Genomic DNA, 25,865 nt, shown 5'->3' on the forward strand with positions numbered 1-25,865 from the left:
TTAAGCCATTCTTATCTTTCTTTTTTTTTTTGGTGGAACCATTCTTATCTAAAGTAACGGCGTTTCGTTTCACAAATTGGAGAGAGAAGGGAGAGAGAAGAGCGAATACGGTTGGCCGGTTGAGAGAAGCGAGCTGGCTCCTCCCCTCTTATCGGGGATAGAGGTTGGAGTCTAGAAGAGAGAGAGAGTCGATAAAAAAAAAAAGCTGAGAGAGAGAGAGAGAGAGAGCAATCAAACAGAACAAGTCCAACCGAGCGGAGCAATCAGTCCAACAAGCGCCCCTCTTTTCTCTCTCTCTCTCTCTCTCTCTCTCTCTCTCTCTCTCCTTGGATCTTAAATCCACCTCCAAAGTCTTCTTCGTAGTATTCTCTCACGGATATCCTCTGGAATCTGGGTTTCTCGGATGCTGGATTCGGAACGATGGAACCCAGCAGAGCAGCCGCATCCACGGCGAGCTCGGGGAGGCCGAGGAACGCCCTCAGGCCTCTGTCTGACTTCCCGGCTGGCCTCCGGGTGCTGGTCGTCGACGACGATCTTACCTGTCTAAAAATCATCGACAGAATGCTTCGCAAATGCCTCTACGACGGTATCGCTACCGGCTCTTTTTGTTCATCGATATCAATCTAATTCTCTGATTCGGTACTTTATGCGCCGACATGGTTTGTGCTCTCTTTATGATTCGAAGTGATTTGATGCAGTGACAGTTTGCTCGGGGGCGGCGGCGGCGCTGGCGATGCTGCGGGAGAAGAAGGGAGAGTTCGATCTGGTTCTGAGCGATGTGTACATGCCGGACATGGATGGTTTCAAGCTGCTCGAGCACATAGGCTTGGAGATGGACCTTCCCGTTATCAGTAAGTAGCCTTGTATGCGGATTAGCTCGAGGTTTTTTGCGAAGTCGCAGGCGGGTTTTTGATTGGTCTTTCTTGTTTTCATCGATGCCCAGTGATGTCGGCTGATGACGGGAAGGATGCGGTCATGAAGGGAGTTACTCACGGCGCCTGCGATTACCTTATAAAGCCGCTGAGTATGGAGGCGCTGAAGAATATATGGCAGCACGTGGTGAGGAAGAGGAGGAACGAGTTGAAGGAGTTGGAGCACTCGGGAAGTGCAGAGGAGAATGACAGGAAGAAAAGAGCTCCGGAAGAAGGGGACAATGCATCCTCGGGGAACGAGGGGAGTTGGAAGAACGTGAAGAGGAGGAGGGACGAGGAGGGGGAAGTGGTGGTGCAGGAGGAGGTCGAGGAGCGCGAAGATCCTTCGACATTGAAGAAACCAAGGGTGGTTTGGTCTGTCGACCTCCACCGACAGTTTGTCGCTGCCGTGAACCAATTGGGCGTCGACAGTAAGAGAATTTTTTTTCTTTGTTCCTATTTGACATTTGATGTACTAATTGGTTTTCCTTTCTACGGGTCAATCCAATTTTAGATAGTGAAAATTATTAAATTATCCGTGATATTAGATTTCATCATTGGAAATTAATTAGGGTAATTATGGATTCTAGAATGAGAAGTTCTCTTAAATACACTAATTCAGCTGAAACTTTGAAAAGAATCTACAATAGAAGTTCTCTTAAATGCACTTATAGGGAGGAGACCTTCGTGAAGATGAAAAGAGATTCTTTTCCAAGTTTCAGTTTAATTAGTGTATTCAGATGCTTAAAAAGCTTCCCTTCTTACCATGTGACTGTTCAGTCTTCCTAATTTTTCCGGCTTCATTGTTCTACATTCTTTTTTATCATGCCCGGTATCATGCAGAGGCTGTTCCCAAAAAAATCCTTGAGTTGATGCATGTTCATGGACTTACTAGAGAAAATGTTGCGAGCCACCTGCAGGTACAGTAGCTAGTTCAGAAGCTTGAACTAATACATTTTGTATGTGATAGTCAAACTTCTTCACATATATTTTACCTGTTTTTAAGCTCGACTTTACTTGCATCTCTCTCATGGACTAGCATGTAGGACTTCAGATGCTTATGTTCTGACTTGCAGATATTGATTTGCATATATGGTCAATTTTAAGATTACTAAAATCATCAAAGTGCCTTCAGTAAACTAATTTTATGAATTCAGTGGATGTAATGTTTTGCTATTCAGTATAAATTCAATATTTTTTTTTCTGATATTTGATAAGAGAGTATTACAGAGTTAATGAAAAAAGGGCCAAATGTCGTCTGCATAAAAATGACTTTAAACATCTGGCATATGGATTGAATTGGATGCAACTAGATTCGTCTACTTAATGCTCTTGCATGTTGCATGACTGTTTGTAACTGAACTTATTGAAAAATCCAGCTGCTATTGTCCCATAAAATATAAACTGTTCTATCTTTTGCCATTTAATGAAGGCATAGCAGAGATACCATCAGCAATTTCTAGTTCATGAAACAACATTGGTTTACTAATTTCTCTGATGAAGATATATAGGAATTTTCTTCCACTCCTGGACACCGAACAATCTCATCATAAAAATAGTGCTAAGCTACTTGTTATATCAAATTTGTTTAATAATCTCAAAAGGTTTATAGGAGACCATAGGTATTGCTCATATGACCGTTTGGCAAAATTTTCACCATCTTATAATGGTATTTTGGTTGGTTTAGTAATTATCTTAAGAGTTTCTCTAGATACATCAAAAGAAAATAGGTGTGGATCAATTGATTTTCTGATATTTTTGAGATGCAGTGCATATGCACATTTAAGATCAAGGAAACTTGGTAAACACCTTATTAATGTGATGAGGAGAGAAAGAGTCGCTTTAAACCCACAGAGAAGTGCAAGGAACAAAATGAAAGACAAGAAAGAATTTCAAATGTAGCGAAAGGATCCCAATGAGAATACAGAGGACACCCATTAACTGTAAGACTAGTGCTTCTTCTGATGAATATCCAAAAACTTTGATTCATTAAGATTCCCTAAAAAAATAATTTAATCTGTTTCCAAACATTTTATAGCTTGCATCTGGAAAAGGCGCTGCAATGATTTAGACTATTTTTCGTTTTTTCTTTGAGGGGGGTGGTTGAGGAAAAAAGTCACGCATATATCTCCATACATAGTTGGTCAGAGATTTTACAAACCCTAAATGTTTATGTGGACTTCTAAAAGAGATCAGTGATTTTCTGTTTGTTCCTTGATAAGACAAATGGCGTACTCTCGATCAACCATCATCTTGGAAGGTTTTCTGCTTGGATTATCCTTTCCAGAATAGTTGAGTTGGATCTTACGCAATACCATTGAAATCCAACTTTTTCTGTGAGGAACATCGAGACCCCTCTTATGCTAAGAGCCTTCATAAAGAATAAGAAAACATAAACCATTAACTCCCCACCTTCAATTTCTGGTATCCTAGACCCTGTAGATGTAATCGAAGATAAAAAGTTTATTTACCTCCCAAATCCCCTCCTTCATAATTCATCTTTCTAAATATAGATATGCAAAGCATGCTACCATTGTACATTTGGTCTATCCAACCAGTAGTTGAATGCTTGTCTTTTAGCCGCCAATATATGAATAAAGACAATTTTTTTAAAAAAATCTTTAGCATGAACTCTTTCTCCAATCATGTATTTGGATGTGTATTTCTCATTTTTATCTTCATATTTGCAGTGAAACCTGTCATATCATGGTATCAAGGGCGGAATTCTAGTGATAATATCATATACACTGAATTGTTTTATTAGGTCAATCAAGATAACTCCATAGAACTGCAAGAATATTTGTGCTAATTATTTATATAGATGGTTGGTGTTGTTTGTGCGAAATTGTTGCTTTTTTTATTAAAAAAATCTCTCTTTGATGTTCTCTATCCGGAGCACGTTGAGTCACATGCTTCACTTATGATCATTTCATTCTGCATGAGCGTTTTTATACATTTGTTACCAATTCTTGATATTCAGCATGTCTATTTAGTTAATGGCATCTTCTTGATGTACAAAGTTCCCTTTTTTGTGTCATTATACGAAAAATCATTCAGCGATAGTACATTGACAAATCTAATGATGCACAACAGAAGTACCGATTATATATGAGGAGAGTAAGTGTACCGCAACATCAGGGCAGACTTGATACACCATATACAGGGAGTTCAGAAGCAACATTTCGTTCAGTTGATTCATTTGATGGGTTTGATCTTCATTCTCTTGCTGTTTCGAGTCAGCTTTCACCACAAAGTCTTACTACTCTACATTCAGCGCCTAGAAGAGTTACAAATACTAGCATAGGCATGTCTTCCGTTGATCAAATGGGTTTCTTCAATTCTAGTGCACAAATATCTAATGCTTCAAACATAAGGCCTCCGTTGATGCAACAAATTAACAAGCAGCAAATGAACTTCCCTTCTGGACCCTCCACCAGCATGGAGTCAAGGCAGCTTGGTCAGTCACAACAACTGATCCAATCATATGGAAATATGGGACTGCAAGCCAGTGAAGGAGCATCAGTTCTTTTGAACCTACCATCTTTACTAAGAACAAGCACCTCATTCCCTGGAGGCTCCATTAATGCAAACCTGAGTAATTCTTCAGTTATGCAAATGACTCATCGAGGACAGCAATTTTCTCTATCTCAGCAACGGAATCAAATACATGCTAGTATGCCACAACTGCCACAAACAAGGGGACTGATACTAAATGGAATTGCAGGTGAACATGATTCAAGGCTCCCGACAACCATCGGACAAATTCTTTCAAATGAGGTTTCAAGTCATATCTCAGGAAGAAGTGGGAGTAATATGAATGTGGACACTTCATTGCCTGGAGGCTACATGAATGCTTCTTCATATGGTGCAGTTTCTCATGCTTTGTATGCCGATTTTCCTAATAGCTGCATGAATGAATCAACAGGAAGTTGCTATCCTCTTGCACGTAGTGTAGGAGCAACCAGTCTCACTTCAACTGCTATGCCTCCAGTGGGAGATGTCGAAGCATTAGGTAATTCCACTGGCCTAAGAGGGGCGAAGGACTTTGTTCCAAATTATGATCTATTTAGTGAACTTCATCAAAGTAAAAGTCAAGACTGGAAGCTACAGAATATAAATGTTTCTTACCCCTCAGACCAACACCTTGGCTCCAAGCAAAGCAATATTGCCTTTGGTTCTCCATCATTGGCTCATCAAGATTCAAGTGCTACTGTAAAAGATGGGAGTAGCAGGAATACGCGCACTGTTAGGAAGGAGATATTTTCAGTAAGAACAGAAATTGGACATGAGAAAGGAGAGCGCATTGCTCAGCGCAATAGAACCATTCTTGTTGAAAATTCTGTCAGACTAAAGTCTGAAGGCATGTCAGATCCTAGGTATCAAGATGTGCTTTTTGATGACAATATTATACAAAATGAGCTAATGAATGTTGTTGGAAAGAAGGTTAGTATTCTTTTACATCATCTTTATATAAATATGTTGAATAAATCATCCATTTCATATTTTGTCTTTGGTGGTTTTTTCTGTAACTATTGGTTTAATTATTGAACACCATGAACCATAAAGCTTTGCTTCTCCACATGTTTTTTTCCTCATATGAATTATCTTAGATTTCTTGTTTGATACATCAAAAAGTTATCTTCGATTCCTTGGCGTATCATTAATTTGGGAGGAAAAAAACTTTAGTAGCTCTGGAGCCTTTAATTGCTTGTGGAAGATGTTCATTGCATAAATATCTCGGGATGTATTTTCTCTTCATCTTTTCTTTATTTAATATGTACATGTATTGTTTTAGATATTTCTGTCTCACATTGAGGTTTTGGTTAAATTTCAGCAGCAAGAAGGGGTTGTGCAGGTTGATCCTGAGCTTAATTTTGATGGCTATTCCTTGGATAACATTCCATCGTAGCTCACTGGCTTCCTCCAAATGATGCCGCCACCTATGCGCTTCCACAATAAATTCCATAAACTGCTGTCGCTGTCAGGATATAGAAAAAATCCAGAACTTTTGTCTCATGGCCGTCCTCTTTCCCTCATTCTGTCACTTCGGCGACTGTTTGGAAACCATGTCCAGAAAAGAGAGTCCAGATAAAAGTTCTGGAGAGTGGCATCAATCACAAAGACAGGATTGTGCAAAGATGACGGCCAGTATGCAAAGGCATACCTGAAAAGTTTTGAACTTTTGCTTGCTCTAACAAGATAGACCCGGTTTAATGGAGGTTGTGAATTGTGTGGTTGTGGTGTGATCGAGTTTGGTAGTTGGGCAATAGGAGCCTTTAAATACTCTCTTCAATATTTGAGGGGAGTATCTCCTAGCTTCAATAACTAATCTTGTTTCTTTTAGAATTACAATTTTCATGTACAGCTTTCTACTGATTTGTGAAGATGTGGTGCTTTTATTTATTTTTTTATTTGTAAGGTTGCATCATCTCCTTTCCATTGATTCCTGCTGCTGCTGCTGACACTCTTTTTTTTTCTTTTTCCTTGAAGAGGACTGCTAACATTCTATATCTTACACCTTGTTTCTCCAGTTTTCGTTGGGTAGATCATATGCTGTCCATCGGTGCTTTCAGATTGTCTTTTAATGTCGTATATTGTTGTCATTTCTGTCCATCAGATGTCTAACAAAATTTTTTTTAAAAAAATACCGCAGGAAACAACGAAATGCAATATTATAAAAAACGTATAGCAAATCATTAGCGTAAACTACTAAATAGTGTTGTCGATTGAGACATTTACAGGCCTTCTAATGAAACATTATAAATTTTTTTCAATTTCATGCTTTTTTCATCTGTGTATTTATGTAGGACATGAATTTGTGCTTTCTCCTGCAGAGTAAATAAATCAATATGCCGCATGGCAATAAGGTTCTCAAGAGGCATCAATTCAGTTGAATAATATTGTGGTGGGTGTACAGTGATAAGGCCTCATTTAAGCAGTCCTTGTAATGGCACTTGAAGTACAAAATGACATTAAAAATCTTTGCTAAATATAAAGACTAGTGTATTGTCCGTGTTCCTCATCCGTTCATTTGTCACATGTGATGACATGTAAGGAGTTAAAATAAGATGGATATCACGGCAAGCAAGATTTAACAGCCATATTTAATAAAAAAATAAAATGGAAGCTAAAATATTATTCATATGGTGTATATCTTTTTTATTTAATAAAATAAATTAATATTAATGAAAGGTTTTGAATTTTTGATTTTTGTAGTTAACAGCCATAATTTCTGAACTATTGGAGAATAGATAGATTAGATTTGTTAATATTTTTTTAACTAAATTTAAATCTGATCACTGATTATAAAAAAAAAATATGACTCTCAATCTCTCGCATAAGCCCCACAAAATGCGTTGGATTCTAGAAAGACTATAATGAAGAGGACGACACGATCCGAGATCGGAATAGGTTTTTGAACAAGAGCTCTTAGAGTCCAGTACATGTGTGATGGTGAGCAAAGCACAGTTTTCTAATAATGAGATTCATTATTATCTCCATCATGGGATGCCGCCCATCATATGATTCATCCACACCTCATATCCACATCATCTTATGGCCAGTATTTGAAGGGCATCAAGGATTGCATCTGTTTTCCCATATCATCTAATGGTTAAAATTCTATCAATGCTGTCTTATTTCCAAAATCACCTCCAGTTTTGTGTCAAAAACTTCAATTTTATTTCGAAAATTATGCCTACCATGGACGATTTATGAAGGAGTCACAAGGAGATCATAAAGTGAGAAGCGACATGTCTCTGTTTGATTCATGTTAGAATTTTTAGAAGTTTAATAAAGAAGCAATCTAATAATTTGTTTCTTTTCCAGAAGTTACGGAGAGTGATAGAGCATTATGATATTTATATTCAATTGTTCTGTAGTCTGTGATTTTCAATTCAAATTCTCCAATGCCACAAAACTAAAAATTATTTCTTTACTTTCAATCAAACAGCTACTTGCTGAGAGATTGCTTACTACTTCCCATCATCTTTTGCTGCATCACTGTTCTTGCCAAATCCAATGCTTCACAAATTTTGAAATCTCCAAAATTGAGTTTAAGGTTTCATTGTTACTGTGAATGGATACATGGAATGGGTGTGATATCCGACGTACGTGCAACCATTGTCATCACAATGGATAGCGATATAGATGGTTCAATACTCAATAGTGGTGGTCACGGTCGCAACATCGTGATAAACCTAGTGGTGCCAAGAGATTGGGTCTTAATATTGGACTTGAGGGTTGTCCAATCCGTTAGGTGATTTGGATGGATCCGACTGATGGAAAATATTTTAGACCCAGCGGGTCATTCTGATAAGAATCATGTATGATTCAGACTCAATCCAAAATATTTGGATATAGATAGGGTTCGAATTGTGTCCAGGTCTACACTTATTTATTGACATGATTTAAATTTTGTACTTCTAAATCAAACTAAATTTTGACCATCGCTAACATTTCAAAATTCTATGAACTAATGTTTATCTAGAACAGCAATATTCTTCAAAAAATTAATAATCTCAACAGTTAGCCTCTTTTAATGTAGTACGGTTAGTTTGAGTGCTTTTCATTTATAAATAAAGAAAAGAAGAAAGTCCAAAAATAGACCCATATAATGTGTGAATTGGGTCGAGTTGGGTCGGATGAGGTCAAAGTTTATCAAATCTAGATCTGGCCTGAAATGTGGAATAGGTCTAATATTGAACCAGGCCAGACTCCACAAGTTTTCAAGGGTAGGTTGGGTTGGGTCTAACCAAGTTCGGTTGGGTCGCATATCAACCTAGCCCATTTGCAGCTTTAGCTAAATCAGTATTTTCTTGAAACTGCATTCAACAATGGACACATCAACCTAGTCTCCTATGAGATTGAATGATAGGGCAATAGCTCCCTATCAGAAATTGTCGTCCAATCCGATAATGGTAGCAGAGAAGTATTCAAATTTTGGAAATATTCTAAGACCAGAAAACTGGGTAGCTATCAATGATGTTGGCCACTTAAGAAAAAGTCAAGACGAACTGCCACGTGCACGGCATTTCAAAACTTGTAGGTTCTAAAGTTCTATGCTGGTTCCAATAAATAAATAGTGTAGGATGAGGGCTTCGTACCCTTACAGCTTGATCTTGAATTTATTGATGACTACTTTTGTAGATATCGGATCCATGGAAAAGAAGGGAAAAAATAAATAATGTGTGAAGAGAAACAGATCTGAGTCGAAGAGTATAGCGGGGTTTGATCCTTATTAAGATGATAGATTGCTTGCTAAAATTGCATCAGGATCCTCTCCCTCTCTGTAACTAATACCATGGTCATGCTGTTCCCTTGTTGCTTTGATCTTGAACAATAAAAACTAATCTATCAAAGGATATCACTAGTGACATCTCAGTTCCAAAATGCAAATACAATATATATATTTATATATATATATAAAAAAAAAAATTTAAGGGCTCCCCCTTGCTCACCTTTGAGCAATTTTAATTTGTGAACTCTGAAGGCTACTCATTGCCAAACCAAATTTTTGCAATTTTAATTTGTGAACTCTGAAGGCTACTCATTGCCAAACCAAATTTTTGCAATTTTAATTTTTTTGCATGCGATTTTTCCCAAACAAGACATCAGCAGTTCAGCTAGTTGAAAATTCCTGATGCTGATCTCTGACTAGCGCTAATTTCTTGAAATGATCCTAGTATACTTTTCGTACTACGGTTTAGGTAAAACGCAGTTCAGGCTCAGGTTGGTTTAAGACAGAATCAAAAGCTAACTGCTCCATCAGACTGGCACAACGCAGAACTTGCTCAATCTTCCATCTGAGTTTGAGAGATTCAACTTCCTAGGTTTTCTCATTGTGCCTTAGGGGGACTGCTGATACTCGAACCTTTCTCTCAGTATAACGAACAGTTTCATATATATATATATATATATATATATATATATATATATATATATATATATATATATATAAGTTCTGGTATGAAGTTGATCTAATCAAACTCTGGTTGGTGGCCTTCCATCAAACATTCAAAGGTTGAGCTGAGAGGAAAACCATAAAGCTTTTGCAGATGAGACCACCTACTACCGAGTCTCGTTGCCTTCAGAGAGATCTACTAGAGCCTAGAGGTCTGGTATGTAGTGACAGGAAAGTGATGAACGAGTCTCCTTACTACATAATGAAACTTCACAGCATCTGATTAAATAAAAACTTATTGGTAGATTTTCAGAGTTAATCAGGCAAAATAACATGCTTAATTCTAACAGAAGCTCTAACAGGCATATTTTATTGGAAGCTGACGAGTAAATTAGGTTTAAGAAGGAAGATATTTAGGAACGAAGCAGAGATGAAACTTTTAAACAATTAAACAGAAAAGCCTTCTGAAATGGAGGGAAGGTGATTCTCCGAGGTTTTAATGGAGAAAAAGAACTTTATATAGATGATCACATACTTATACATGACAATGAAAAAAGTGGAGCAGATTTAACATTAATGACTCCAATTAAACTGTGGAAGACTCATCTCCAAAGCTCACTGATTCCAGCCAGCTTAAATATTACCAAAGAACCCAACCCTTACAGTCTGTTCAGACATTCTAACAAGAAAAAGCTCATGCTGATCAAAAAGCCAAACTAACTGTTAGGTACCATTATTTTGGCATGATCTGCTGCAAATTCTAACATTTGGCAGGCATTTATTGAAGAGCTGATAAGAAATCAGTGGAATTTTTGAACAAATTAGATTCTTATTCATCTATTTTCACGGGTCATCAAGCACAGCATTAAGCTTAGCACAATGAGATGCCAGATGTTTGTAACCAAAAGCTAATAGACAAAAATGTGCATTGTTTACCTGCTGGCATCCAATCATTACTGGAAAAGTATAAAGTCGAAGGAGATCAAGATAAGAATTTACAGACAGTCTTCTGAAGTTAAATGAAGCCGATGTGGTGAGAATATAATGGAGGACAACAGATTATGCTGAATATTATCGTATTTCCTATGAGTACAAAAGACAACAAAAACAAAGGAACAGATCAAACATTATTGACTCGAGTAATTCTGAAATACACTAAATCTGTTCTTCATCCCGAATGAGCCCAACCAATATGCAGCTATGAGTTTCTCCCAAACAACAGGGAATGTGAGCAGACTCCCAACTTTTCTACAACTTCGTAACGATGCTTGGTTACCGCAACAACTTTTGCCAATCATTTCAAAATGCCAAATACTCATCAGTTTGGTCCATGTTCGTTGATCAGCCATCGCAAGAATCAAAGAATCAGCAGCAGCAGCAGGAGGCATGCTTCAGAGCTATTGGTGGAGCAGTAAAAGAGTTGAAGCAACAAGAAGCAGTACCAAGGTAAAGACACCAACAGCACCACCATTCCTGAAACCTTGGCTCGTTGGAATGGTATCGGGCAACGAGCACTCCTCCCCATTGAAGACGACCTTTGACGGGAAACCATCCCCTGCAACCACATTGATCCCAGGCGTTGCCCTCTTCGTAAAGGAGATCACAGACTGCTGCTTCCCTGGCACTCTGGGATCGGTCGCTGGGTTGGCTCCATTTGTCTCCCCCACAAGATAATTCAACCCCTCCAGGCCCTGCATGAAGATCGTGTTGTTCCCCATCTTCGTCCCATTGAACGAATACGTATCGTCGTAGCCATCATAGGCCTTGTCCATCTCCACGGCAAGAAACCAGTTGGCGAAGGGCACATCTTCCCAATTAAACAGCGTCACCCTCGCACTCCAACCCCGGCTGTAGTCGGTGTTGATGTGCCAATTGATGCTAACACCGCAGTTATCCCCGCAGGGCATCGGGCTTGGGACGTTCAAGTGCTTGATCTCGGCCCAAGCCCGGGCCTTGTCGGTCCGGTTGTCGAACGGAACGAGAAGGGCCTCCGGCGGGAGGAGGAGGGCGGGGGCGGTGGCATTGCAGGTGCGGCCGCCGCGGCTGGCGGGGCAACCGCAGGCGCAGGTCTTGCAGGGGACGACGGAGTCGTTGTAGTACGCGGAGAAGGAGACGCAGCACTTGGGGCTGGCCCCCTTGGGAGTGGTGATGTTGCAGACGACCTGCCAGCTCGCGATGGCGGAGGTGTCCGACTCGAGCCCACTGGGGTCGGGGAACAGCGTCGGGCTGACGCGGATCGGCTGGCGGCAGCTGTAGTCGGGATTGAGCTTGCTGCCGGAGATCCTCCAGTTCTGGGGAGGGAAGAGATCGGTGCGGTTGAGGTCGGGCGGCATCTTGAAGACCTGGACCTGGAAAGCCGAGGAGGACTGCGACGGGTCCATGGAGGCCGGAAGGATGGTACCGTTCCGGCAGCAAGACGGGATGCGGCCGAGGTCGGTGTCGTTGAATCTGGTCGGCGGGAGGTCGAGGATGGTGGGCTTGGCCTCGCAATTGAGGACCTTGGAGAAGTCTAAGTCCTTGAAGTACTCGCCCTGGCGGCCGTAGATGCAGTCGGTGGCGTCGACGAGGAGGGGGTAGGCGCCCTTCATGGAGTAGATGAACTCGTCGCGCATCCACTCCCAGGAGAGGTGCCAGTTGTCGAGGCGGCCGAGGGGGCTGTGGTTGTCGATGGTGACGAGGGCGAGGTAGCTGGAGTCGAAGGCCTGGATGACGTCGTAGGAGATGGTGAGGTCGCCGGAGCGGCGGGGGAGGTAGGAGTCGGAGACGTCGACATCGGAGGAGTTGGTGGTGGTGTTGGGGGTGAAGTCGGGGTTGGGAAGGCAGCAGGTGGCGAGGGAGGTGTTGGAGGGGGCAGCGGGGGAGGGGCAGGAGAAGGCAGGGTCGGCCAGGGAGAGGGAGGAGGGGAGGGGGGCGGCGGGGGGAGGGGAGCCGAAGAAGGTGCCGCCGATGGAGATCTGGGCGCGGATCTGGGAGGGATCGCCGGCGACCTCGATGGGGTACTTGAGGTCGGGGTTGGGGGAGCCGGAGAAGGAGGTGGCGGAGTCGTTGGGGGTGGAGTAGGGGAAGGAGGAGCCGTCGGTGAGGATGGCCGAGGAGGCGGAGACGAGGATCTCGCGGTGGCGGAAGCCGATGAGGAACTCCCAGGCCTTGAGGTTGGTGGTGCCGGAGTTGAGGATGGTAGCGGTGGCGTTGAAGGCCCAGGCCTGCTCGTTGGGGTCGCGGACGAAGGGCCGGAGCCGCTGCCCCCGCTGGAAGTCGTAGGTGAGGAGGACGCCGTTGCAGTCGAAAGCCGAAGGCGCCGGCGCGGGGGCATCAGCCACCCGCTGTGATCGCGATGGGCGGAACAGAAGGACAAAGGAAACGAAAGCCAGAAAGAGACAGAGATGGAAAGAGGATCTGAGAGAACCCATCGGTCTCCCCAACTCTCTCTGTCTATGTTTTGCTCTTTCTAGGGACAATGGGGAGGATTTGGACTAGATTTTTAGAGGGGATTAGAAGCTGGAGGAGGAAACCGCGTGGGGTGGACAGGGAAAACAGCTGGGGGGAGGAGGCTGGGAGGGGTTGAATGGGTGTCTCCTGGGGCTTTTTTTGTTTTGGTTTTTTAATGGGAGGGAAGGATGCCGGCTGGGAGTGGGAAAGAGGGGAAGGGCTTAGAGGAGTTGGGGTCCGATGGATGCGTACATTTGGATATGTTTTTTAAGGTTCTGGACACGGGTCTTTGGAGCGTCGTGACCGGAGAGAGAGACGGTATGGACGCGAGGAGAGGGGAGAGACGGTAGGAGATTTCCACTGTTACTTAAGCATGTAAAATAGCCTCCTATATCATTATTGCTAATTGTAATAGAATATACATATATATATATATATATAGAGAGAGAGAGAGAGAGAGAGAGAGAGAGAGAGAGAGAGAGAGAGAGAGACAGGGAGGTGTTGGATCCTCACTAGATTAAGCTAAAATATGATAACAAGCTGAGGCTGTCAGTTGTTATTTTGTTTTAATTATTTTATCTTTTCCTTTCAGTTTTGAAATGTCAAGAAAGCAACGGAAACGCTGGTTAGGGAAGACATCCGTGTGGGCCCCATCGTTTTCCAGGTTATGCGCCGGTCTATTCAAACACAGCGTAAGAAAGCGAGCAAGTTGGTGGAAGCTGGCATTGCCAATGTTCATGCCTCTCCATGTGGCTCTCCTCCCTTTTTCGTCCGTGCGTTGGTAAAATTAAACTTAAAAAAAGTGGGATTCCAAGACCTCGTCAACTTGATACTGCGCCAACTTATGTCGACTGGCTCTCGGGCCATGCTTGGATTGTGCCCGACCGTCGAGCGCCAGAAATTAAACCATGCTAACGAATGATGAAGAAAGAATACTTGCAAGAAACCGCAGGGAATGAAACACTAGACCTCCCCTCCGCATCGGCAACGAAAGGCAACCAATATTTTGGCTTGGGCACGCATTGCTAAACTTAATTCTCTAGCCTAATTAGTTTTTCTATGAGACCCCGGCAATCCAACTCCTGCACAAGTACAGTCCGCGTGATTCATAATATAGTCTCAATTTTTGTTTGTAAGTAATAAACTTGCCTATGTACAATTTTCATCTACTCTTCCATTCCAAAAATAAACTTCTCCTTAGCTCTGTGCCATCGCTCTCTCTTGCATTTGAAAATGTCTATGACCCATTTTGCTCTCTTGTATATCGAAATATTTAAAATTTTGGTGCTGCAAGATGAACAAATTACAGAAAATATAGAAAATTTTTTAGATTGGAAACATTTTTGTTGAAATATAAATATATGGGACAAGTAAATCAACGGGCATTGTCCAAGAATACTCTTTGCACGAAAAGGGCATAATGTTAGTCAAAAGCTGGCCTAACATTTGTCAACCAAGGAAATCAAATACACCTAACTTCATTTTCGGAAAGCGGCTGAGAAGATTTAAATCCAAATTCTAATCATTTTGAACAATAGGGGAGAATAAAAATAGGTCATCCAATACTAGATTATATCTTATAATTATTGATATCGTTTGTGCCGACAATCTCTTGCCGCCGATTCTAAAATGCCGATGCGGGACCATCTTTATGAACCTGTAAGACAACATATGCAAAATTAAAGAGCTCACTAAATTGGTTCTAGCTGGAGCCTCTAGTCTTATTTTAGAAAGGATTTGTTTTTGCAGGCAAGTAAGAAAAAAAAAAGAATAATGATGCCTATATTAGAAGATAGTGGAGCGTTCTTCCTCTTCTTACTTTTGTGGATGATTTTTCGGACTTTTGTATAGCTGAAACCCTATATCTTCGATGAATCATATCCGAACAAATTTCGAATTGTGCCGTAACAATTTGCTGATGTGGCGCAATAACCGATTACGTGTTGTAACCATCCAAAATCTCGTACGCATTTGAGGCATAGACTCTGCTTAGCTTGGATTAGTCGTCCGGATTGTTGAACTGAGCTGATGGACTTTGGCTTTGGAGATCAGCTCGTCTTGACTTTCAAGTTGGCTCGAAATTCTAATTAGAATGCTCTGGAGAGTTTTTAAGGATACGTAGATCACCGTATGGACGATGAGTTGGATTAATCTGATCGCCCTATATCACCTTGATTATTTATTATCCTAATACATATCTTTTTATTTGCAAAGAGTACGTTGTTCATACTAGCTAAACTACACCGGAATCGTAGAGTTATAAGCCTGTTCGTTGAATCGTAAGCTGTTGTCCGCGAGCATGCGGAAGAGGGGGTCACGTGGTTGGCTCCGTGATTCTCGTCAATCGTCATATACGTTGTTATTTCGCGCTCTTTGTTTTCAGAAAAAAAAACACAAAAAGAAAGAGGCAGGGTCTGACACGTAGAAATTAAAAGAAGGAAACAAAAGGTAGAAATATCACCGCCCAACAAATGGAGCGGCGGCCAAACGGAGGCTTTCTCTGGGAACCTTGCATGAGCGTGGGACCAGGCCTCGAACGTTTCACATGGCCGTCGCGTCTTCGAGTTCACAACGACGAGAGGGATGAGGGTATAGCACGATTGAATCGTCCAACGACCACTACAGTACTCAACGCGTTTCTTTTGGTTACCGATGTTTCTCCTACATAATACATTGCAGCCCTTGTGCCAAAAATTTAAGCTTTCGTGGCTGCTCCGCTAAGCAAACCAAAGTCCCATTCCGGAACTTGGATAATCGACAATAGTTTTCATTGGAAGGTTCTAAGGTTTCATGCTGGCTCCGCTTCATAGTTTTTGACCCGTTTTGGATTGTATCTTTCGCCCGCAAAAATATAATTTTTTTTTTCACCATGTCAACCGTTGGATCGCATTTTGTATAATTTCAAAGCATTCTAATTTTTCTCTTTTATTTACTTGCATTAGATCTTAGAGCAATCATTGTGTGATCCATTAGTTAACATCGCAAAAGAGGAGAGGATACAACGTGAGTCCTTTTTGACCAAGGTTCAATTCTCCATGGAGCTCGTTTTGCGAATGGACCCTAGCATAATTATGGTGCGGGGTATAATTTCTCCTAGTACAGGGACCATCGCCGCCTCGTAAGATGGAATCAGATGGCGCTAAAAATCTTAGCTAGCCGGCTGTGGAAAGATGGCTAAAACAACCCCGTGACATTCGCCATCTCTGCCGTCTCATTATCCCATTGATCACCCTTCCATCATCTCCTATTTCTTGAGCTAATTGTCTTAAAAAAAAGAGCTAGACATCGCCCAAGGGTAGCTTCTGAGCGCAGGAGGCCATGATGTCGGGAGAGAGAGACGAAGAGAGGGTGAGGATTAGGAGATCCATATGTTTATAATTACCCTGATTCAAATACTTGGATGCACCACTCAAGACTCGAACTCAAATTTTTCAGTCACTAGTAAAAAGGGTGCAACAATTAGGATTCCCATTTATCCTTCTTTCCTTTTTTTTTTTTGGTAAAAAAAATGAAGGGATTTACCCTAATTTTATTAAGGAGTGAAAACAGGAGAGTATTTACAGGAGGAAGGAGATTAATGCTCTTATTGGGACCCTTCAGGAACTAGGTGGGTGAGAGAGCTCCTTAGTTTCTTATGCTCTTCCAACAATGCAGGTTGGAAAGAAAGAAATAGAGACCAGCCCAACTCTCTCTCTCTCTCCCCCCTTGAAGCTCCTTCTTTCAAACGATAAATCTTCCTTTGAAGTTCCTTGTTAGACTAGAATAATTTATCCAAGAGTTCCATTAGCTACAATAATAGAGACCTTGCCAGCTGATGGTTGTTGGGACAATGCTGCAGGGTTGCATAGAACCATGTGGTGAAGAAGCTAGCATGGACCACCAAGGTGGTAGCTCAGTTGGAACGGGGCGTTTACTTCCAACCAAGTGGTTCCAGGTTCGAAACGCGCGGGCGTCGATTAAATTTGGGGACCGAATGCTCCACGCCTGGACACGGGGTCTGGAAGTGCTACTGGTCGGCTGATAGCCTGGGTGGTGCCAGGTGTGACGTACTCACACGGAGGGTCGGGTCGGGTAACCAAGCCGGCTCACGGGTGGGGAGGGTATAAGTAAAATAGGTCGGCGTGCCCAACACACGACCCGGTTTGCCCGCATCGAACATTCTCCTGGCGGGGTGGGGGGCCCAGTGGGGGCTGCTACGCGGGATTGGGCTTGTCCCTTCCTCCCCCCTGCTCCCTTTTTTTAGCAAAAAAAAAAAAAAAAGAAGCTAGCATGGACTTGGATCGAGGATCGAATTCCTGTTGGCGTAATATTGCTGCTGTTGTACACGACTCATAGAAGAATATATTGATCTAAAATGCTCTAAATGAACTATTTTGCAGAGGAAAGATAGATGGTTCTGATGGAAGACCGATCAATTGAGATGAGCATTAATTTCTTTGCTTTTTCAGTTCTCATTCCCACGTCCGCATGCCGCGTATCCTGTCGATCCATATATTTATTTGACAAGGAGTCAAGCACCGAGCTCAAGCTTTTAAATTTATATTATAATAATAAAAATAAAAAAGAATTTAAGTATGAAGAAAAGTTGTGGGATTGAGATTTAGCCGAAGAGACGAGGATATGCATGCCTAAGCAGGGGCGGCCCAATACATTTGGGGGCCTAGGGCGAACTCACTAAATGAGGCCTTTTTTAAAATAATAATAATAATAATAATAAATTTTTAATAAGTATAAAATAGAAGTGAAAAATTGTAACAAAATTATAGAAATTGCAACAAAATTAGGGGAATTAAACGCTGGATGTTGAAATTTGAAAATATAATTAAAAGGGGATTAGAAGAATAACAATCAAAAGGGGATTAGAAGAATCACACCGTGTATGCCCACTGAGTCACTGTCACAGTGTCAGACTGACAGCAGTGACAGGCTCAGTCTCAGAAGTCAGACCGTCAGACGTGAGGGAGGGACTGAGGGGACGGACGGGCCCGCCGGGGTCACGGCCTCACGGGACTACGGGAGCCGGGGCCGGGGAGGGAGCCTCACGCCGTCTGCCGTCACGGCCTCACGCCTCACGGGAGCCGGGGCCGGGGGCGAGCGAGGAGCGAAGGAGGTCACAGCTCACGGGAGACGGGAGTGACGGCCAGACATGGTCACAGGAGCCGGGGCCGGGGAGGGAGGCGACTGGCAAGGAGGTGGAGCCGTGGAGCGGTGGAGGTCACTGCGGCCTGCGGGCTGCGGCCTGCGGCACTGCCTCTGCCTCACTGGTCACGGGAGGCGGGAGCCGGGGCCGGAGGCCCGGGAGGGAGGCGAGGAGGTCGTAGCCTCGCAGGATCGCCGGGATGCTGCCGGGGACTGGGAGGCGCTCAGGCGGAGCCGTGGAGGAGACGACCTCGCCGGCTCGCTGGATTGAGCCGGACGGGCCGACGGGGTCACGGCGACACGGCCTCACGGGAGCCGGGGGCCCGGGAGGGAGGCGAGGAGCCGAGGAGGTCGCGGGCGGTGGGACCGCCTGGATGCCGGGGAGGCGGGCTGGCGGGGACCGTCGCGGGATGCCGGGGCCCGGGGAGGCGGGGACTGGGAGGCGGACTAACGGAGGCGCGGGAGCACGATGAGGATTTTAAAGAGAGCCAGAGACCCAGTCGAACAGAGTTACAGAAGTACAGAACAGAAGAGGATTGAGGACTGAGGAGTGGAGGAGAAGTGGAGACGATGAGGATTTTAAAGAGAGCCAGAGAGGAATGATGGGCGATGGCCGATGGGAGTGGAGCACCCGCGTCTTGTCGAGGTAGCCGTTGGCTCCTGCGGCCTTGCCTCTACTCTACAGACAGTGACACTGTAGCTAGCTAGGAGCGGGAGGCCGAGCTGAAAGGCTAGGAGCCTAGTAGCCTACGAGGCCGTCGCGCGGGGCTGCGGGGGCCTTCTCTCGAGCCGGGGCCTTGGGCGACCGCCTAGGTCGCCTAAGGCTTGGGCCGCCCCTGTGCCTAAGTGAATTAAGATGTCAAATGGCACCGTTTGAAAATAAGCAGTTTTTTTTTTTAACTTAGAAATTAGCATCTTACAGGGGCTAGTACAACATCGTTCGGTTTTATGGGAAACCTTCCACTACCAAAATTTTGGTCACTAAAAAACTCAAATTTTCTGCCCAATTTTTTCATCGGAAAAAGGCGCCATTCGTAAAAAATTTTTCAGACTAAATTTTTTTTAGTCACTGGAGGTGAACCTTTAAGGACCAAAATTTAGTCGCCAAAAGTTTTACCTCCAGCCAACGCGAAATATTGGACTCGTGCCAACTTGGTATTACTTTTCCGTGACCAAATATGCATTTAGTCGGTGTAGAATAATTATTCAGTAACTAACAAGAATGTTGGTCGCAGATAGCCTTATTTTCAGCGACCAAACTTGAGTCGCCAAACGTTTTACCTCCACCCCGCCAACTTGGTTTTGATTTTCCGCGACCAAATATACATTTAGTCGGTGTAGGACAATTATTCAGTAACTAACAAGGATGTTGGTCGCAGATAGCCTTATTTGCAGCGACCACTATTCATTTAGTTGCCAAAAGTAGTTGCTGAAAGTGTATTTTCTTGTACTGAGTAAACATGTAACACAATAAAAAAACCGGTGAAATAACAGTAACTCGTATATTTGTGCAAATTTGGACGAGGGACAGAACTAATGGAAAAAGTGTAAACCAAACAACAAGCTATACAACTTCATGAAATATATCAAAAAAAAAAAAAGGGAAAAGTTTTCAAGCTTCTGGAGCAAAATTGCAGTCATAATAAACCCCACATAGCCTCTTTCAATTATGTGGTCTAAAGAGAACGGGTGAAAACTTATACCAACAATGTAAGGGATCGGAGATCTTCTTCTTCAAGAGTTCGGGACTATGGGTGATGGAAGAGAAGGTGACAGGCCTCAAACAGAGGGATGTATAGAAGGGTGAAATATGAGATATGGATAGATATAGAGCTAGAGGCCTCAAGTGGACTTGTCATCTATCCAAATTTCGCACTTTATTTTTGCTAATGATTGTATGCTTCTTGTTTGGGCTATGAGATAGAATGCTCGGGCGATACGGAGCATCATGGAGGCTTACTGCTCTAAATCTAGACAGTAGGTTAATCTGACCAAGTCAATCATCTGTTTCAGTTCGAAATCAAGCCTCGTCTCAAGTCCACCATTAAGGAAACCTTGGGAGTGGGAGAGCAGAAGGGACTCTTGAGGTATCTGGGTGTGCCAATCACCAGAAGGCAGCTTCGGAGGGTGGATTGTAGCAATATTGAGCATAGCATTATGCAGAGGCTTGAAGGGTGGCAGTCGAAAACACTCCCCATGATGGGCAGAGTCACTCTGGTGAGAATTGCCCTCAGCTCGGTATCGATTTACCTGTTATCCAATACCATTATGCCAAAAGCCCTGCTGATGAGATTGGCGCAGATGTTCAATAACATCATTTGGGGGAGGCGTGAGGGCGGAGCTGGAGTGCATTTGGTGGCCTAGGAGGTTGTTTGTTAGCCCTTCTGCAGTGGGGATCGGGTATTCAGTCTTTGCTGACGAGGAGAGATTCTAGCAACTAGACATGTTGTTAGGTATCTGCTTGAGCCAAAGAGCCTGTGGAGTACTATGATGAGGGCTAAGCATGGCACATGGACTATGATGATGGACTTTCAGACCGGTCAGCATAGCTCCTTCATCTGACGGGAGATGTGTGCTCGCATCCCACTGGTGTTACCTAGCATGAGATGGTCGATTGGGGATGGTCGAGTAATTATTGTGATGGATGATAGTTGAATGGATGAGCTACCATTATGTCTTTGGCCCACTATGGTTGACCTAGAGAGCGCGAACGACCTCAAAGTCTGCGACCTGATTATCTCAAGGGAGAGAAGATGGAACGAAATAGTTGTCCAGCATATCTTTGTGGCTCAGTGGCTCTTCCGATTCCTACTTAGGGGGTCACTGATAAAAGGTCCTGAAGATCAACCTGTAGGTCAAAAGTGAGATCTAGTGACGTCTGCGACATGTTTAGAGCTGAGGCTACTCGGATGATGGATGGAGGTTGGATCTGGAAGCTCCGCATTCACCCCCATGTTGCTCTGTTCCTTTAAAAGGTTGCGTGGGGCTGCTTACCGACTAGGGATGTTTTAGCTAGACGGAGGTTGAGGCTCAATTTTGCCTATGATGGATGTCCAAATATCGAGAAGTCATTTCCCACGTTTTGTTTAGGTGTCCGAGGGCGGTTCGGATGTGGAGATTGGCCAGGGCTACTTGGAGCTTCATGTAGTCCATGACCCCGGTTGAGAGCTTTCTTGTTTACCTAAAGGGATCCATGAGGAGCCCTGCTACTGCATTATAGGGAGTCAGGCCGGCCTATGTGGCCTATCACATAGTCTTCAAGAGTAGTAGGCAACATCTAAGGACTGTGGTCGATGGAGCTTTACTCCATGAGGCCAAAATCATCTAGGCTCACTCCTATATATGGCGCATCTGGGATTGCAAGAGATAGTTGGGACTTCCGTTCATATTTTGCGATGACCTAGGTGGTCTTTATTTTTTGGGATCCCCTACCTCTGAGTTTTTTCAAGATGAACTTTGATGGGAGTGCGACTGATGGAGGCAACAGGAGTAGAGCGGGATTTGTGATTAGGGACCCCAACTCTAGACTTGTCGCATTCGGAGGGTGGTGCATTTATGATATCTCCAATTCTTGTGCGGTGCTGAGGGCTGCCTGGGAGGATATCATCTATCCAAGGTTCATGTTGGGAGTGGATTGTATTCACCTTGAAGGAGATTTGGTTACAATGATCGAGTGGATCTAGGGCCAACACAAATCTAGCAATAGACATCCACTTCTGCAGGACATCCGCAAGTAGATGATGGACTGAGGTGCTATTTGGGCCACTCATGTATATCATGAGATAAGCAGGGCTGCTGAGTAGGTCACCTCTTTTATTGCCCAACATTCGGGTGATATCCTCTGGGAGAGTTATGAGACTATTCCATTGCCTTTTCTCTATCTTTTTTTTTTCGACTTTTTTGGATGTAGTCATGCTAGAACAGTGTGATCCTCCTGGACTATAAAAACAAAAATAAAGAAAAAAAAATCAGAAGTGATTTTTGCCATCACCAATTCATGAGCAACATAAATGATCATAAAGACAAATAAGGACAACCACGTTAACAAACCAGCTCAGAAAACAAGTGATGGAGCCCAAGGCTTCTGAGGTCTCTCTCAGCAGAAAATGCAACCTGCAAAACTGTACAGCCAGTCCTCAGTGGGCCAATCTACTGTCTAATGAATTTCTAGCTCATCCCTAGAATCATTTTTCGATTAAAATCAAGAAAACCGAGTTGTTCTGTCATGCTCGTCCTCCAGTGCTAAGAGTCTTGGCCTACCTTGTAGTGCTCAGAAAATCCAAAAAAAATAACATTCTGGGCTTTGTCCACGAAAATGACAATTAAAGGCCGAACACTAGGTGTGAGTTGACACTGGATCCAAACATCCCGGGCAACCCGGCCCAAATTATGGACCATGGACTATAGAGACCAGCCAACCCATAATAGTAGTACAGGCGTTTGCCGCCTACTGGAGTGGTAAAAATCCGGGCATGGGGTGGTAGATGCTTTTCTATCCGACTTGGTCAGGACCCAAATTTTGGGCAATAATATATGCCACAAGGAGGACTAGAGTTTAACCAAAACAATGAATGTTCCAAACAATAGATTAAGGGGATGTAAAACAGCTTTTTTTTTCAATTTGATCAAAGTTCGAAGACGGTATCCAATCTTGACATGATTTTAAAGCACTACAATAACAAACCAAATTGTCCAAATTTGAACCTAACTTAACTATGACTCGGCTTTAGAATTTTTGCAGGGAGAGCTATGACTGTCGAAAAATTTAAATATTCAAACTCGATATGATTCTAACATGTTTCCAGTCCTGAAGGAAAGACCTCATTTCACCTGAAATCACAGATTGATCCAGATCCGACTCCATTTTAGATTAAGATGAAGTTACATGCCCAGGCCATTATAGCCTCACTAGGTTTTCTTTGAATTTTTGCCCCTCTTAACTGGCTAATTAGTTTCCCGGTCCACGCAAGCCAGTCTGCCTAATAATTCTTTAATAGAAGTAACCCGCCGTGGTATCTGGCCTATAAGCAATTTAAATGAAATGACCGAGAATCTGAGGTGGTTTCACGTAGTTACTGCTTTTGTCCCACCCGAAAGCTACCTCCGAAATCAAAAAGGCCGACCGTTATATTCGAGGGACCACGGTTGGTCCATTGGACCCCTTTCAATGAACCAATCGGATTATCCGACCGTTGGAGCTCGAAAGTGGAGCGCCTCCCAATGGCCAACTAGCCAAACCCGGGTCAAACTCGACCGTTGGAGAGGTTCGAATTCATTCCCCGCTCTAAGTGGATAGGAGCAAAAGGGATCTCTCTTATATTCGTTCCCTCAGATTGACCGTTTTGATAGCTTTAGAGCTTCTTCTCTATCTGTTACAAATGTTTTTTTTTCTCGATTTTCCAGCTTATTAGTGCTCGAAACTTTTTCTTGGCGTTTTATCTCTCAATTTTTTAATATATATATATATATATATATATATATATATATATATATATATATATATATATATATATATATATATATATATATATATATATTAGTTCCTCAATTATAGTTATTAGGCACAACTAGATCTTCCATTTGCTTACCTCTTTTTGAGTTGCAAAATGATCTTAAGTGCCTCTTATTAATGAGCTTTTAGGATAACCTGTTCTGGAGTGGGAAGATTAACACAAGTTTCCCATCAAGCGATGCATGGTAATCCTGGATTACTAACAGGTTTCTTGTTGTTAGGCGTGCAACTCTTTGCTTATAAAGGAGCTTGGCACTCGGACTGGATTTGAGGAAAAAAAGCTGTTATGGGGGAATTGAGCCGCCATGCCCCACGTGATCGGCACGCGTATCCAGGAAAGCTACAGCTGCCCTATGATCCAGCACTCCGACCCCGAGTCGGACCTCCTCGGCTCCGCAGCCCGACCCCGGGTCGGCTGCCCTATGATCCAGCACTCCGACCCCGAGTCGGACCTCCTCGGCTCTGCAGCCCGACCCCGGGTCGGCTGCCCTATGATCCAGCACTCCGACCCCGAGTCGGACCTCCCCGGCTTCGCAGCCCGACCCCGGGTCGGCTGCCCTATGATCCAGCATTCCGACCCCGAGTCGGAGATCTTTTGATAACGACAGGCTATTCTCCAGAGGCACGCCGCGGCCTCCTGCTCCACTACTCCCTGCAACGGCTGTACCCGATGCTGCCCACGATCTCCTGTATCAACCGTACAAAGCGGAGCTCCACTACGCCCTGCCATGACCGTACCCGGCGCTGCTCCACGACGCCCCGTAACGGCCATGTCAGTGGCCATTCTATCGTGCCCCACGACGACAAACCCCCCTGAGAGACCTCCCAGCCAGGTATATATGCGGCTGGGGGGAGAAGGGGGGGTAAGCAATACCTCCCAGAGCACTCTCTCCCACTTGTGATTATCATCTCTCCTCCTCCAATCTCCTCTGACTTGACCGTCGGAGGGCCATCACCACCCTGGTGGTGGTGCAAGGCTTGTTTGCAGGTTCCTTGGCGGAAGGTGGAGCGCAACCAGCACCAACCAAGACAACTCAGGCGGAACCCCGTTCACACCGTCGTGTCAATCGTTCTCGGTTTGGACCACCAGCAACAGTTGGCGCTAGAGGAAGGGACGAATCTCAGAACGATCGTAATGGCACGGCGAGGTGGTCGCGGAGCTTCCAATGCTTCCGGTCGCGGAGCCTCTCGCGCCTCTGGCCGGGAGGCTGCTGCGTCCCCAACACACTCTCAGCAGCATTCCACCGCTTCTCCTCCCATTCAGACGGTCGAACCTGCTCAGTTCGACCAGCTAGCCCAGCAGGTTCGCACCCTCGCGGAGGCAGTGCAGAATCTGCAGGGTGTGATCTCTCGGGTGCCGCAGCGGGCTCAGGAGCCGCTGCTCCCCGAGCACTCGCCTCTTCCTCACAACCCGCGCTCCTTCCTCTCCCATGGAGAGGAGCGCCGGCGCGGGGAGGATTCTCGAGTGCGGTCCATTCTGCCAGGACCTTCTCATCGGAGCTGCGCGGGGTACGAGAGGCGGACCCGGGCGCGTTCTCAGACACCCCAGTCCTCGAGGGGCCCGCACTCCAGTCGGTCCCCCTCGCGCCGCTCCTTGTCTCCCACCCACCGGTCGCGCTCCCTGGACCGGCGGGTGGACGATCTCCACAGACAGCTCCAGGTCCTGAAGGGCCACTCCAAAGATCCCTTCGCCGACTTGGAAATCTCCTCCCAGCCGGCGCTTGCCTCAAGGATCCTGCGAACCCTAAACCCGCCGGGGTTCAAAATGCCGGCGATCGAACCCTACGACGGGGCGGCGGACCCACGGGACCACGTGGAGAGTTTCAGGACTCTTATGCTCCTCCATGGAGCATCGGATCCTCTCCTCTGCAAGGCCTTCCCGGCGACCCTCCGCGGCCCGGCAAGGGCGTGGTTCGCCGGTCTGGAGGCTAATTCCATCCAGTCCTTCCACCAGTTCACCCGTCTCTTCATC

At 44.4% G+C, this 25,865-nt stretch overlaps 2 protein-coding genes across 2 annotated transcripts; one reads left to right on the top strand and one right to left on the bottom strand.

The window, feature by feature from the left end:
- The first annotated feature begins 273 nt into the window (after positions 1-273).
- On the top strand, positions 274-6,314 carry LOC120105689 (two-component response regulator ARR1-like). The gene is made up of 6 exons (XM_039118364.1): positions 274-586; positions 699-851; positions 944-1,342; positions 1,755-1,831; positions 4,005-5,354; positions 5,746-6,314. Exons 1-6 carry the CDS (start codon positions 421-423, stop codon positions 5,818-5,820), a joined length of 2,220 nt encoding a protein of 739 aa, XP_038974292.1. The 5' UTR covers positions 274-420; the 3' UTR covers positions 5,821-6,314.
- A 4,423-nt stretch (positions 6,315-10,737) lies between these two features.
- On the bottom strand, positions 10,738-13,594 carry LOC120105690 (COBRA-like protein 7). Its single transcript, XM_039118365.1, has one exon. The coding sequence runs from the start codon at positions 13,221-13,223 to the stop codon at positions 11,211-11,213; it is 2,013 nt and encodes a 670-aa protein (XP_038974293.1). The 5' UTR covers positions 13,224-13,594; the 3' UTR covers positions 10,738-11,210.
- Between the last annotated feature and the right edge of the window lie 12,271 nt (positions 13,595-25,865).

Source organism: Phoenix dactylifera, unplaced genomic scaffold, assembly GCF_009389715.1.
Source record: "Phoenix dactylifera cultivar Barhee BC4 unplaced genomic scaffold, palm_55x_up_171113_PBpolish2nd_filt_p 000343F, whole genome shotgun sequence".
NCBI lineage: Eukaryota > Viridiplantae > Streptophyta > Magnoliopsida > Arecales > Arecaceae > Phoenix > Phoenix dactylifera.

What these genes read in the sequence shown, in the direction of transcription:
- LOC120105690 (XM_039118365.1), bottom strand. Translation starts at nt 13,223, where the DNA reads ATGGGTTCTCTCAGATCCTCTTTCCATCTCTGTCTCTTTCTGGCTTTC.
- LOC120105689 (XM_039118364.1), top strand. Translation starts at nt 421, where the DNA reads ATGGAACCCAGCAGAGCAGCCGCATCCACGGCGAGCTCGGGGAGGCCG. An exon ending in GAACCAATTGGGCGTCGACA is followed by an intron (nt 1,343 to 1,754) that starts GTAAGAGAATTT and finishes GGTATCATGCAG; the next exon opens with AGGCTGTTCCCAAAAAAATC. An exon ending in ATGTTGCGAGCCACCTGCAG is followed by an intron (nt 1,832 to 4,004) that starts GTACAGTAGCTA and finishes GATGCACAACAG; the next exon opens with AAGTACCGATTATATATGAG.